Genomic DNA, 16,307 nt, shown 5'->3' with positions numbered 1-16,307 from the left:
GGGTGCCATGTCACCACAGGACTTGGGTTTCAAGGCCCAGGATGGTGTTCCGGGTGGTGGCATGGGGAGCTGGGTAAGTTTCCAGCCACCCAGTGGTTACTTCCACCACTGCGAGCATGTGGCACTTCCTCTGGCAGGTCTGTGGCAGTGTGATGTAGTCGATCTGCCAGACCTCTCCATTTCACTGGTGCTTCACCCGCTTGGCATGTTTGATTGCACCACATATCTCACATCCATGGATGATCTCTGCAATGGTGTCAATAGTAAGGTCCACCCCTCGATCTCGAGCCCACCTGTAGGTTGCATCCCTACCTTGGTGGCCTGATGTCTCATGGGCCCACCGAGCTATGAACAGTTCACCTTTGCGCTGCCAGTCCAAGTCCACCTGAGCCACTCTAATCTTAGCAGCTCGGTCCGCCTGCTGGTTGTGTCGATGTTCATCAGTGGCCCGACTCTTGGGTACATGGGCATCCACATGGCGCACCTTCACAAACAAGGTTCTCCACATGGGCTGCAGTATCCGGCCACACCTCAGCAGCCCAGACGGTTTTACCCTTACGTTGCCAGTTGCTCTCTTTCCATTGCTGCAACCATTTCCACAGGTTATTTGCCACTGCCTACGAGTCAGTGTAGAGGTAGAGCCTTGGCCACTTTTCTTGCTCAGCAATATCCGAAGCAAGATGAATGGCTTTCACCTCTGCAAACTGGCTCGATTCACCCTGTCCCTCAGCAGCTTCAGTGACTCAGCATGTGGGACTCCATACAGCAGCCTTCCATCGTCAATGTTTTCCCACAATGCGACAAGACCCATCAGTTAACAGGGCATATCACTTCTCCTCATCCAGCAGTTCGTTATATGGTGGGGCCTCCTTAGCACGTGTCACCTCCTGTTCTGGTGACATCCTGGAATCTTTGCTCTCTGGCCAGTTCGTGATCACCTCTAGTATCCCTGGGCGGCTGGGGTTCCCTATTCGAGCCCGTTGTGTTATCAACGCAACCCATTTACTCCACACGGCATCTGTTCCATGATGTGTGGAGGAGGCTTTTCATTTGAACATCCACCCCAGCACCGGCAGTCGGGGTGTCAGGAAGAGCTGTGTTTCAGTGACGACCACTTCTAAGGCAGCCCGAACTCCTTTGTACGCTGCTAGTATCTCCTTCTCAATTGGTGTATAATTAGCTTCAGAGCCTTTGTATCCCCAGCTCCAAAAGCCCAGAGGTCGGCCTCGGGTCTCCCCAGGTGCTCTCTGCCAGAGGCTCCAGGTAGGGCCATTCTCCCCGGCTGCGGTGTAGAGCATGTTCTTAACCTCCTGCCCTTCCCGGACTGGCCCGAGGGCTACTGCTTGGGCAATCTCATTTAATCTGTTCAGAGGATTGTTGTTGCTCAGGGCCCCATTCAAAATCGTTCTTCTTATGGGTTACGTGGTAGAGAGGGCTCACAATCAGGCTGTAGTTCGGGATGTGCATCCTCCAGAACCCCACAGCACCCAGGAAAGACTGAGTGTCCTTTTTAGAAGTTGGTGGAGCCATGGCTGTTATCTTGTTTATCACCTCCATTGGGATGTGGCGATGTCCATCTTGCCATTTTATTCCTAGGTATTGAATTTCCCTTGCAGGCCCCTTAACTTTCTTTTGCTTAATGGCAAATCCAGCCTTCAGGAGGATTTCAATTATCTTCTTCCCTTTCTCAAAGACTTCCTCAGCTGTGTCCCCCCATACAATGATGTCGTCAATATACTGCAGGTGTTCTGGAGCCCCACCTTTCTCCAGTGCAGTATGGACCAGTCCATGGCAAATGGTGGAGCTGTGGTTCCACCCCTGGGGCAATCGATTCCAGGTGTACTGGATGCCTCTCCAAGTGAACGCAAACTGTGGCCTACACTCTGGCACTATCGGAATGGAGAAGAACGCGTTAGCAATGTCAGTCGTGGTGTACCACTTGGCTGCCTTCAACTCCAGTTCATACTGGAGCTCTAGCATGTCCGGCACTGCAGCACTTATTGCTGGTGTAACTTCATTCAGGCCACGGCAGTCCACAGTTAGCCTCCATTCACCATTAGGCTTCCTCACTGGCCATATAGGACTGTTGAAGGGGGAGTGAGTTTTGCTAATCACCTTCTGACTTTCTAGTTGATGGATCAGCTGATGGATGGGGACCAGGGAATCTCGGTTGGTGCGGTACTGCCGCCGGTGCACTGTCCTGGTAGCAACCGGCACTCGCTGCTCCTCAACCTTAAGCTGCCCCACCACTGAGGGATCCTCTGAGAGGCCGGGTAAGGTGGACAACTGTTCAGCCTCCTCCAGGGCAGCTACACCAAAAGCCCACTGGTACCCTTTTGGGTCTTTGAAGTACCCTCTCCTGATATAGTCTATGCCCAGTTTGCATGGGGCATCTGGGCCAGTCACAATGGGGTGCTTATGCCAGTCCTTCCCAGTCAGGCTCACTTCAGCTTCCAGTAGGGTCAGCTGTTGGGATCCCCCTGTCACTCCAGAGATGCAAATGGATTCAACCCCACTGTAGCTCAATGGCATCAGGTTGCACTGTGCACCAGTGTCCACCAAAGCCTTATACTCTTGTGGGTCTGACGTGCCAGGCCATCGGATCCACACTGTCCAGTAAATCCAATTATCCCTTTCCTCCACCTGGCTGGAGACAGGGCCCCTCTAATCCTGCTCATCATCACTCACTTCTTGAAAGAATGATTTACTGGTCCCCTCAAGAGGGTCAGACATAACGTTCAACATTCTGTTCTGTCTGGGGGATTTCTGACTGGACACTGGAGCAGGGCTCTTCTTGGAGGACTCCCCTTTGTGATGGTCTTCCCTTTCAGCTGCTCTACCCGTGCAGCTAGGGTGGCAGTGGGTTGTCCATCCCACCTCCTCATGTTTTCTCCATGGTCGAGGAGGAAAAACCACAGGGTGCCTCCTGGTGTGTGCATTCTGCTGTCTTTCTCTTGTGTGGGGAAACATTTGCTTCTAATGGCGGAGACATCAGCCCGTGCAGGTGGAATGTAGGACACGTCCTCTTCCACTTTCTGGCCCTCTGAGACAGTTCCTCCACAGCTGAAACCCAGGAATGTTGAGATGAGGGGAGATTTCCCTCATATTGCCGGAGCTTGCCAACCACTCTATCCACTGTCAGAGTGTGGGTGTCTGTCCACCAGGACACTATTGCTAGTGCTTTAGAGTGTGAGTCTGGTGCACTCTTCAGGAACTTTCATCACATCAGATGTGTGCAAGGGGCCTGATCTGGGTCCATGGGTGACTGTTCGTTATTCAAATCACCATAAATCATATCAAACACAGCCAGTTCCCTGAGATTCTGAATGCCTTTCTCATGTTGGTCCATTTGCTTGGCTGATATAGGATATTGTTTCAGCTTCTGTGGCCTTTTCTTCCCCTTGAGGGCAGTGAGTGGTATTAAAGAGGACACAGTAGGCATGGGCAAGTCCCTAACACATTCCAGCAAGTTGTGTCTCCTGGGTTTTGCCAGCTTGGTAACACACCCTTTCTAAGCACTCCATCAGCTTATCAGGGCTCTGCATTTGTTCGGGAGTGAAATTCCAAAGCATTGGAGGTGCCCACCGACTCAGGCCTTTGCCCATCTTTTCCCACACACCTTGCCACTCACTATTATCTGACCTCAAGGCAGGTTTCCGGGCACTGCTATTGTTAGAGAAGTGCCGCATGGCCCAAACCGAAATCAGGCAGGCATTCAGAAAGCACTGTGCCACAATCACATTGGCCTGCAGGCTCCAAGGATAAGAGGATCTCTTCCCCTGGCTCACCCATAGTGGGGGTGAGACCAACAAAAGACCAGGCAGCAAACAGGTACCAGCTCGCCCCCACAAACAGCGATACAAACACATTATAAGCAGTCAGTAGCCAGTAGAGCACAATAAGACCCTTTACATATTTTCCACTGATAACAAACACCAGCACTGGGATCATATACTGGATATAAGGATTAATCCAGCCCCACCACGCAAGGAAGTGGGCCAGCATTGCGAACATTTTCTTATCAAACAGTACAAACAGAAAAATTACACCTAATAGATTGCTCTAACACACTCTCGTCAAGGTCTGTCCCTTTTTGATTCTTATTTCAGCCGTCTTGTGCCCCATGTTGGTGCGCCAAAAAAGGCTGTGTTGGTTTAAGCCCTGTCGGGACCAGAGACCACGTTGCCATTATCCCTCCCCCACCTTCGGACACAAGTAGGGCACAAACCTGGATTAAAATAAGAAGAAATTTAATACAACAGTGTCATAAGCAATCTAAACAACAACAGTAGCAATGATAATAACATTAAACAGTAATAACAGTGAACAAGACAAAAGACATACAGAGAAATACTGCAGTGGTTACAGACAGCTCGCTAGTGTGCTCCCTGTCACCAAAGCCACAAAGGAAAAAGTTCCCGTGCTCCCGTGCCCGGACCTAAGTCAGCATGGTATGAATAACCCACCTGGAGATCCCTTCCCTCTCTGTGCTAGAGAAACTTAACCCTATCCTAGCTGAACCAGGACACTCCCGATTCTCATTGTACTCTTTACCAGTTTCACTTGATTTTGGGTTGAATTTGGAGGGGAAAAGAAGGAAAAGCAAATAAAGGATACTTAGGATAACTGGAAGTGTTGATGATTTCTGCATAACAGTCTTGCAACACTGAAGGGGAGTGATTAGGTAACTGAAAAAAATCAACCTTTACTTGGGGCTTTATCTAAAACCTACTGAAATCACTTAGATGAGTTATGTTGCCTCCAATGAGTTTTCTACTAAGACCCAGATCTGTATTAAAAATTTATTATTTTTTAAATAAATATGGGGAGGGTCCCAATATCACTAGCAAAACAGTATTTCTTCACCCCTTAAAACATACACATACATATACCACAAGAACAATGCTGACTTGGAGATATTCCAATTATCCTCAGTTCAAAGTTAGGCCAAAATTATAAGCACATATGAATAATATTAAGTTTTAGTAGAAACAGCAATGCTGAGCAGAATAAAGATGAAAGTTTAGCTTAGCTGTGAATATGTGAAAGAGGTAAGCAACTCTGCTTCCTTAAACAGACACATTGGAATTGCTTATCTTCAGAAGTTCAATTAACAAAACATATGTCAAAACAGTTTTGTGACAGATTATAAATTGCCTTCAGATGCAATTCTGATGTTTTCAGGATAATATTAGAAGCTGAAGTCTTTTGCGAAACTTCCTCTAACTTCTTTATGGGGCTTTTTAGAAGAAATAACCATGTCAAAACCCTTGTCATTTACCATAGTAGCCTAGGAGTTGGTTCCAGGGTCAAAAGATGAATCCTGGAAGGTTCATTAGCCAACATAAAGGTCAACATACAAGCCCAGATCCTTAAAGGACACTAAGCAGTCTATTTCCACTCATTTCAGAAAGATTACCAATTTCCTGAAAATCTAGCATTTTAATTAAGGAATGAATAAATGACTTCCAGGTAGTAATGCTTCTAGTTGGATAAGCTATTCTTGCTTGGATATCTATGCTACATTCTAGATAAAGATGTCCAGTGGGTATTCCACCATTGCCTTATATTGCTGCAATTCTACTTTACTTTGTGGATTTTGTGAAAAAGATTAAATCTCAAAAGATAATTGTGATAGTGCAGATTGTAAGAATGATAAGATACATATGTCTACTTTGGTTTTTGCACTCTTATCAGAGACCTGTTTTCCATTATCTACCTTGTATCTTCATTGTTCTTTGTAACTGTAGGCCATCTGAAGAAAGCCTTTCTGTTTGGGCACTTAGGCTCAGTGCCATGCTATTGACAGTTTTGAGAAGGGTAGCTGACAACAGGACAGAGATGATTTTTCATGGTTTCTGCATGAAGTTATCTGTACTTCAGATACTACATCTGTACTACATTTCTAGATGCCCTTTTTGTTGCCTTCCTTCGTTCATTTCTGTTAGTTTGCTAGTATTTTGCAAACCCTAAATATGCTCTAGATTTTTAGTAGCAGTAAACAAGCTTTAGCAACAACAAAAAAAATTGAATCATTCAATAGACTCACTGGAAACTATAAAACAATAAAGCACACATTTCAACAAATTCATAGAACATCTGTTATAAGAGTTAATTAATGTACCAGCTGTTATGAATTATTATCTTCTATATCATGGAATGCTAGGGTAATTCTAGGCTGTCATTTACTTTAGAAAATAACTGCCAGTAAAAAGCATTAGGATATACGATTTTCATATTTTGTTTTAAAATAACAATTCATTTCTTAAAAACAACAGCTCCACCTGAACAAACCCTTCTTTACTTCAATAGACGTAGGTGTGAGAGGTCATAGTCATTTGACTTCATCTACGAAGGGCATACAGCAGGATTGTACTCAACATAAAACAGAGTCATGTAAACCCCCAATACTTGAGTGCCTCTATAGTCTCAAATTTCTCCTGCATCACCCAAATTTTATGCCAGTGAAAGATCAGATCTTATAAGAAACACTGAAGTAGAAACAATGTGATTTTTCCCCTTTTCTGGATGAGTCTTGCACAAAGTTGAATATGACAAGAAATTCCTCAGCCTACTTATCTCAGTGATATGATGCAGACTGTTGTGTAATCATGGGAGAATTTTGTCTCTAATGTTAAATGCTATGCTAAAATCATTCCTGGAACAACATAAAATGATAGAATGTAGTATCTCCAGTTAGGTAGAGAACTCTCCTGATTAATGTACCTCTATAAAACACTTATGTTGAAAACACACAATAAACCATTTCTAAATCTTGCTGATTAAAATTAGGCTAGACTTCATTAATGAATTTGGAAATGTAGTTATTTAAGTAACTTAATGCCTTTGCAACACTTCACGCACACCTAGCTGTATTTTTTACTTCAAGATTAGGTTGCCTGATTTCCTTTTAGTTAAATCTATTGCGCAACTAACTCACAGTGGGATGTCTTGTAAATTTAGGATTTCTAGCTCATCTTTGCTATGCACATATTTTGTGGGGACCACTAATGAGAAAAGAGAAATTTATAAAATGCTCATAAGGCATTAGGCTCCTATACAAGAAAAAAAAAATCCAGTTTTTAGTGAATGTTCTCAAATTATTAATCAGTACTGCAATGCTGTTAAGTCGTTGCTATTAAATGGCTGCATTTGAAGGCAAGGCACTTTGAAATTATTTTCCTGCATATAGATCTTACAGAAGTGCAGGAATACTACCTGATCAAAACTCCCATATACATAGGCAAGCCAAGGGAAATATGAATAGACTGCCCAGAAAATCTGCCATGACATAGAAAGCTTTTATGTTTAAACCACCAGCTCAAATCTCACTCAGACAGTAGGTAACTGTGTATCAGTTCAGGACACACAGGAGCACCAGAGAGGGACATAGAAGGGTAAAAACCAACCAACCAACCAACCAACCAACCAACCAACTCAGCCCATGCTTTCACTGTTATTCAAAGTAATTGGATTTTTTTTTGGTTATGTTTTAATTATTATGTGTGTATATATAGGCAAGAGATTTATGTAGCATTTTACATTTTCATGTACAGCAATGCCAGTTTATTTCAAAAGTTTACAGAGAGAAGACTAAATAGCAGAGTTACCTATATTTTCCTGAACAAGTTGAGGCCGATCTTCTGAACACCACTTGATAATTCATTACATTTATTTTTACCTCAGCCGTTTCTTACAGATAGCTATCTGTTTCACAAACCCAGCCTATATTTCTCTATAGTTTCCCTCCTCAGATGTTTCCACAATCTGGACTAAATTCTATCTTGTCTAACTCTGGAGAAAAAAGGTAGTTAGGAAAGCAGGAAATAAAGGGAAAACAGCATCAACCATGGGAGCACTCTGTGAATTCTACAGAGATTACAGAGTCTTCTGAGCTCTAGTTCCAAAAATCTTTTACTGGCATGACTGTTTATTTTAGGGATCTTTGGCATTCCTGCACAAATGAAAACAATAATAATTTAAAAAAGTAAACACAGATAAGTTTTTTAAAAGTCTCCAAACCTGGGCTAACAGTAAAACAGGCGCTGCACATTGTATGCACAGCTTTTTCAGACCCAAGATACTAGTCTAATGGGGAACACAAATGAGCACCAGAAGGAACAAGCTTCCCCTGGTAAAACAATATCAGCTTTAAGTTTTGCACATGTTTGTGCCTGGAGAATCCCCTCTGGTTGCTAGCTGACCTGATACCTGTTTCATGACACTGGAGCGAGGCAAACTGCAGCAGTAAGGTTGAAACCCAGACACATCAGAAATTACAGGGCTCTTGAATTCATGAGATTTTATACTGTTTGATTCTTCTGGTGAGCAGGGGGGCAAATAATATCAATTATAATATGTAAGTAAAATAATAAAACAGTGATTTGTAATATTGGCACAGTAAACCTGAAAAAGGCAAAGAAAAGGGTGACAAATTCAGTAATTGTTATCCTTCTGATAAAGTAACTAAGTGTTCAGAAAAAAATATATTCAAATAGAAATTATCGAAATTTGGTATCCTAGGATATAGCTAGCTCTCAAATGAGTGCCAGTCCTAAATGGCAAAGCCAAACAGGTTCAAAGCACACATTGTTTTTTCATCAGTGGTTATTTATGACTTGATCAATACAGAGCACAGGGAAAATAAAAACTCCAGGAAGACACTAAATCTTTTTTATTTGTAGTTCATTTACATTTATTTTCTTGTACAGATATTGTCATAAAGGGCTGGGCCAAAGTAGCTCAGTCATGTTAATTCTTTGATTTATGTCAAGACACTTTAGCAAAACAGAAGACTAAGTAATTGTTCAGTTAATTTCACTAGCCTACACAAGTAGCCCTGAATTATTATTTTTTTAACTTTCAACATTAATACATATATAGCAGGGAGTTTGTTCACCTTAGCTTAATCGAGTGCAAATCAGACTATACAGGATCATCATACTTTAGTGTTTCATGTTCAGTGATTTATGCTTGGATAGTCTGAGGCTGTCTTAAGATAAAGATACATATATATGAGACAATATCCTATATTCTGTACTACTCAGCATCAACTCAATATACATTTGTTTATTCACTGTTTGTGATATGATAGTGCAAGTCCTTCCCAAGTAGCTCAAACTGTGCTGAAACAAACTGTAGCTGTTAGTGTCATCTGTATGTACATTTCTAAGTAGGCTTGGGGGCTTATCCATCTGTTCGCTAGCTCTTGTTATTCATAGAAATGCTTTCTTAAAAATAAATTAATTTTTGAATACTTAATTTAGTGACAACTTCTTGCTAAAATTAAACCACATTTAACTTTATTTTCTCAGTATTTTTCCATATCTTTTGCTCAAGTTATTGTTAAGACTGTTATATCTTGATTCTATTCCAAATTGGAATTAAACCAACAGCCATTAACTGTCCTGTAAACTGAGTAGATTTTAAGCCACTTTAAAACTTCCCTAATAATTGCTGCTAAACTTCTTGGCTGTGTCAGCAAAAGGAATCCTAGCAATAGAGGTGTACAGGAACTGAATTACTTGCAGTAATTCAGGTAAGACAGAGATATCACATGTGTTATAGAAATTCATTTGTATACTAGTACAGCTGCAAGACAGCTCATCAGCCCTGCATTTCTCACCATCATCTGTAAAATAAAATTTGTAAAACCAAAGAGATTGAAAACAGAAAGAAAAAAACAGATATTCATCCCATCTCTGACCTTAATGAACCTTCCAAAATACCTGTAAGAATGCTAACAATGTTGCTGTCATAATTTCTGCTAAAGGAAACAGAAGGTTGGCTAGTCAGACTGGCAGTTTTGATCTGCTAATTGTGATGCCCTGAAGATTATAACACTAAAAATAAACTTTTTTGTTGAGCTGGTTAAAAGAAATAGCAACCCATGTGCACTTACAAAAATAACATATCAACAAGATTGACATCAGCAGACATGCAGATTTTTCTTCCCCTGGGCATCAAATTGCTGATGTATGTACAGGCTCCCTTCTTGGCATAATTGATTTTCACTTTCTGCACAGTGGCACATTCTTGGAATAGCTGGTGTTGAAGCAATCATGAATATGCAAGTGAAGGACATAGTAGCTAGGATAAGACCAGAACTTCTTCATCTTGAACCCAAGCTTGAACTCAATTTAAAAGAGAATATCACCTGGTTTTAAACATTCAGTTTAAAAAGATCCTAAATAAAATAAAAAGAATGCATATTACATTAACATACTTCTGTTCTTTCACATTATAGTCAAAATCAGACTCACTGACAAACATTAAAACCAGGTTTTTTATTGTTTTTTCTGCCCTCTCTTGGAAAACAAGACATGAGAAACAGTGAGCAGACCCCATAATCTTCAGAAAACATAACATGAATACGAACAGAATAAATCTACAACTATAGCAGAAGCAGCTGTTCAACTACACCCTGATTGCCTAAATTATCATTTCTGCATGACAAGTTGTAGCAGCTCCTTTAAGCAGAACTTAACAATAGCAGAATTTTTCTGAAATCTTTTCATTCACTCTCTGAGCAGCTCTCCTATGCATTTAAATGACCTGAGGTCCTCAGACCCCTGTAAAATGTTTTCTCTTGCTACATCATTGATCCAAAGGAGGATCAACCCTTTTTGCCTTTGCCTTTTTTTTTTTTTTTTTTAACCAAAGCTGATTCATCCACACCAAGCAAGAATGTAGTAAGAACATCCATGATATGTTGTTTCCCAACTGGATGTACCTTAAATCTTGATTAGCAGGCAAGATAATTCCTAAAAGCTACAGAATTCTATAACCAGAGCATCTACAAAAATCAGGAACCAAACTGAGTACTAGTGAACTTCTTCTATTAAAAACTCTGTCACTAATTAACAGCCACACGCCAGTATCATAGCCTATTTGTGTCAATTACATTAAACCTCCTGTTTTGGCAGATGCACAAAAAACTGGGGATTAGCACCATATCCTCCCTAAATTCTGGGGAAGAGCTTTCCTTTCACTCCAAGGGGGAGCTACAGTACTGAGCATCAGTGAAAAATCAGTTTTCACACTGCTCAGCAAACAGTTATTCTCAATGGTGTCACAGGGCTGACCTTATGCCAGTGAAAAGTTTGCTCCACAGTTATGTAACTGAGTTTTCACAACTAGTTTTCCCTTTCAGGTAGAACTGAAAACAGACATAGTGGTGAACTACATCTTAAGTTCTTCATATATTTTCAGCTTGGTTTGTTCTGAAAATTGCTGGGTATCTCATGGGTAGAGTTGGTCAAGACCCCTTCAGCAAAACATTTTAGAAATGGAAAACGCCATTTTCAAACAACAACATTCATTGGCCCTGACAAATTCATCGTGTCCCAGGTCAGAGAGAGAGTCAAAGGCATGGTCAATAATAACCACAGACTGACAGAGTGTTCAACCTCACTTCAAGCATCAAGCTTAAAAAGGTTTGCTCAGTTCAGAACCATGATTTGAAACTCTTTTCTCCCACTCCTATCTTCTGCCAAGTTATTGATGTGCCATCAAGTTATTCTGTAACATGAATCTCCGAAATTTAGAAATCTCTAAATTAATCTAAAAGTGATTTCAAATCTTAAAATTTGTATGCAACAAGGAAATCTTAAACATCTGTGCTGCCCTACAGGTTAAGACCAAAACCCTAGTGTTCCTTACAGACATTCACCTAAGGCTTTGAAGCTCTAGGTACATTCTACTCCTTAAATTATAAATTCTTACAAATGGTCCATACTAGCTTGTGTTCATACAAAAGCCCCACCTGAGGCTATTGTTACTACTTGTGGAGTTTAGTGGCATTTCATAGACAAAATCTTTATTTCAGGTACAGATAAAACAGTTCAGTCTATAACCAAGGTCATCAATCAATCAATCAAAGCCATGAATATAATATGCATTTTTAATTTACCATTCTTTTTTTCATGTTCCAAATGACAAAATTAGACTACATGCCTTAAAATCTTCCAAATTGCAAGAACCAGAATATACTGCTGTAACTACACTTGTTAAGATGATGGGCATACAAAATGGTTTCTGGAATCATACTGCTCTGTGAGTATAATGTACTACTGGAACAGTGACCCTCTATACCCCGTCACTTTCAAGACCTGTAGACCTCAGGGTAACAGTTCAGACTCAGCCTCAGAGTATGAACAAGGTTATGTACTAAATCCAGTTGTGCTGTATTCAAAGACCAAAGCAACGTGCTGTATTCATCCTACTGTGTACATAAAAGGGTGGGAACAGACAGATGAAGTTGATCCCATTTTGTTATTTAATCAACACTATGAGGAATGCCATACACAAGTTTGCTTTCCATGCTGACTCCTCTGGTTTTGTCCCTCTTTGCTTCCTTCACCGTAGATGCTGGGGCTTAAAATCATGTTGACATAACTCTGTTAAATGAAACAAAAGGTTAATAATAGCCAGATCTGTGTGGAAGGGGACCAGCAAGTGACTTGGGTAGCTTGACAATGAAAGCTCCAAAGACAGCATTTCTAGGAGAGTCCCTTTACACTTAAGGTTATAGCCTAAGATCAGCATTAACGAAATTTGTAGTTGCTTGCTTTTCTTAAGCATAGTTATGTTTCAAATATACACACAAGTACATTTGAGTATGTTGTTTCCAAAATGCTGTTTTCTAAGACCAGTGGAAAATCCTCGTTTCCTCTTCTCTAACTCTCACATCTAACTTCACAATCTTCACTCCCAAATCGATTTCTCCTTCACTTTCACCCATTTTCCCTTGCTAATATTCCTTAATTTTACAAAGTTATTGACTGGAAGCTTTCAATTTAAGGAGATGTATCTGTACTAGGAAATTGTATTCAAACACAGTAAAGCAAAATTTTACTGTACAAATATAAAAACATACAAAGTAAGTGCAACAGTGAAAATGACCTTATCAGCATCTCACAGATGAATGCTGAGGCACAGTGGGATTAAACAATTTGTCCAGCAAGTCTGTAGCACGAGCAGGAATAGAACCCAAATGCATACTGCAAATGCCAAACCAGTTCATTAGTTGTAAGATAACAGAATATGGGTTATATATATATATATATATATATATATAATGGGTATATTATGGGAGGCTGAAGCAACCTTCAAGGTTGAGACAGTCTTGGCATGACTGATGCTGACTCACTCTGCAGCGAGATACTCCTCTGACCGGTTGGATGAACCACAGCAGCGTTGCCTCCAAAGTAAGCTACAGAACAAGTACAGGCTCTCCTAATCCAACTTGCTCTAGGGTCCACCCACCAGTAACATGAGGCAATACCTAATGAAAACATTTGTTGAGGAACAGAACTTACATAACTACAGAAACAATTAGACCTTAGAGAGTTTCTGTATCGACAGATTTCAACATTTGAAATATAGATAGCTAAAGGTCATTATCCACACTTTACAGAAGGAAAAATGGAAATAAAAAGATAACATTATTCATCTGTTACATGCTATACAAGCTGAATTTAGGTCTTTACCTCCTCTGATTTATAAAAACTACCCTTCCAACAACATTGCAAGACTACACAACACAGTGTCCCCACAACTAAGCATTATGAATGCTAGAAAAGGAAAAAAAATACATTTCCCTGAACTTGCATTCTCCAACACCCCCCCCCCAACATTTATATATGCATACATAGGTATGTATATAAACAAGAAATACTCACACATACACACACCCCTTTACGTATATGTACAAAAAAAATCTAACAGAATCTGCTGGAGTAGTATGAAAAACACTTTGATATGGTGCCAATAAGCACAATCTAAGAAACTGTGGAGAACATAATAAGTCGGCCATTTCTCCCTACATATATTACTTTGAATTTTGTCCAATTACAGCAAGAAGCAGCTCCTGTGCAATCTGGGAAAGAGGCACAGTCTGTCACGTATTCCAAATCTCAGTAGAAACCCTAGGTGCTCTTTAGGGTGCTTATTGCATGGTGGTATAACAGACCTTTGCCTACAGACCAGAGTATAGATACATGACTCTCAGATAAGAGACAGCGTGCCTAGCTAGTATAATTTTCCTTAATTCTATTAGAACGTTTCTAAATTCCTACACCTCATAGTTCTAATGACAGTATGGATCTAATTTCTGATGTCAAAACCCCCAAAACATCAGGTTTTGTTTTTACAACAGATTGAATTTGTGACTAGAGCTCAATTAACTGTGTATGGTTTACTAAGATTAATGGATGTATACTTCTACAAGTCTCAGCAAATATTTGAGTAAAGTGGGAAAACATATTGGCACAGAAACAGAATATCTGATGCTTGTTTTCATGCATACTGATTTAGGGGTGTGGTGGTATTCTTTGCTGTAAGTATTAGATGAGTTAAGGAGCATTCATAGCCTTCAGAAAGGAATGTTAACATATTTATTATACAGTGTTAGCCTATGAATTCCTACCTCATGCTTTTGATAACTATTTATAAATATCTTAAAGATCTTTTAATCAGAATTGACAAAACTCGTCGCTCACCCTCCTCTAGCATTCTACACTAATAACCTAATGCGGTACTGCAGCAGGTCAGAGTGCTGGATTCAAAGCTCAACCCTGCCTGGGACTACCACGGTGTCTGAGGCAGATGGTGTGCTGTAACTGAGGGAAGCCTCAGAGGAAACAGGGATCAGACCTGCTACAACGCCTGCACGCTCTAAAGGTTGTGGAGTACAGCTAGAATACTAGAGTGAGACTAAGAGCAAAGCAGACTTGGCAGGGAAGAAAATGACTGACTTTTCAAGTTGTCATTTAAAAGTTCATTTTAAATAAGGAAAATAAATGCAATAGCAGATCTTTTAAGATTTGGAAACCAAGAAGGAATTCAGTAGGCAAGCAGTAAAGATGATGATAGCCACAGATCTTTTTCAAATTATTGCATGTTTAGGATGGATGACAGTGCTTGTCATCAAATGGCAAGCAAACATGAATATATTCCTTATACTCTTGAGTATGCATATGTTCCCAAATTTTTTTGCCCTGCCCACCTACCTGGACTGGCGTGCTTACTTCTAAAAAGGCTTTTCTCACATTAATCAGTGTGAAAACCTGTAAAGTCTTCTATTACATATTCAGACCTATTAAAAATACATTAAATAATAAAAATAAAATTAATGAATGCCTAGAGACAATGGGGCAATTACTAAAATATCCCAATTCAAGTAAAGTGAGAAACAGGATGGGAAAAATGTGTTTAAGTGGTGGAAGGCTGCAAAGATAGCAATCCTCAGTTGCTCCTGCATTTAGGTGGGGGAGTCTGGGTGGCTGGCTTCACCCACCGAGTGTTTCCATGGGAGATCAGGTTCTAGATATGCACCCAAACCTGCCTGTGAAACAACAGAGGCTGGTCGGTCAGTGAGCAGCCCAAAACGACCAGATGACTAGCTCAGTCAAGCTGAAAAGAGAAACAACTCTAGCAGAAAGGAAGATTAAAAACAATTATTAGCAGGGAGGGTTGGGTGGCATCCCTCATGCTGCAGTAATTGCAGTGGGTGCTACTGTATGTGCCAGCGTAAACAGCTTAACTGGGAGCATCCCGTCCTGCGCCGCTGGCATGAGGCCGTGCCTCGTGAGGAGCACGTGGTCCTCACCACACCAAGCTGCCGTGGACCTGGACCGCAACACCCCTCGAGGCCTCACCATAGGTGGGATAGCACACCCAGGCGACAAGCTCTCAAAAATCCACACCGGGCTTGGGGTATAAAAAACGAGCGGACTGGTGGTTCAAGAAGCTTTTCCTGGGAGGAAGGGGTGTGTGTGTGTGTGTGAGGGTGTGTGAGGAAAAAAAAAACAAAACCCAAAACCAACCAAAGAGGGGAAAAACCCAACCAACAACAACAACAAAAACCCCACACACCAAAAACACCCCAGAAAAATTAAAACAAACAAACAAACAGTACGGTTGAGTCAAACCCGCCGCGGAGGAGTACCAACCCCCCATGACTCCGCGCCCCTGCCACCCTGATCGGCTCGGTTTGAACAGGCCACGCTCGCGCGCAGCCAACAGGACGCCGCGCCGGGCCCTGACGTCACGGGCGGCGGGAGAGGGGCTGTGCGGACAGAGCTGTCAGCGCTGGCAGCTGCGGGGCCGTCTCTGCCCGTCGCATGTACGCGTCGGCCAGGAAAATGAGGGTAAGCGCGCGACGGGTCAGTCGCTGCCGCCGTGACCCCCCGGCAGAGCCCCGGGCGGGCGGCTCGGGGGTGCCGAGGGCGGCGGGGGAAAATCCCCGTAACGGCCGGAGGGGCGGGTGCGTCTTAGAGCTTTCCCCGCGGCGGAGCGGCCGTGCT

The 16,307-nt window shown here is 41.7% G+C and overlaps 1 protein-coding gene across 3 annotated transcripts in view; it reads left to right on the top strand.

Annotated features, from left to right (window-relative positions):
* Nucleotides 1-16,307, top strand: part of RASGEF1A (RasGEF domain family member 1A) — a 134,748-nt gene that overhangs the window by 91,597 nt on the left and 26,844 nt on the right. The window contains exon 1 of one of the 3 annotated variants that reach the window (XM_026855062.1): nt 16,085-16,151. The exons of the other annotated variants lie outside the window; for them this stretch is intronic. Coding sequence (XP_026710863.1) covers nt 16,125-16,151 — 27 coding nt within the window. The 5' untranslated portion in view covers nt 16,085-16,124. Of the gene's footprint in view, nt 1-16,084; nt 16,152-16,307 lie in introns of those variants that run through there. 3 annotated transcript variants of the gene reach the window in all.

Source organism: Athene cunicularia (genome assembly GCF_003259725.1).
Source record: "Athene cunicularia isolate RWA chromosome 9 unlocalized genomic scaffold, athCun1 chr9_part1, whole genome shotgun sequence".
NCBI lineage: Eukaryota > Metazoa > Chordata > Aves > Strigiformes > Strigidae > Athene > Athene cunicularia.
This window is presented reverse-complemented; position numbering and strand designations above follow the sequence as displayed.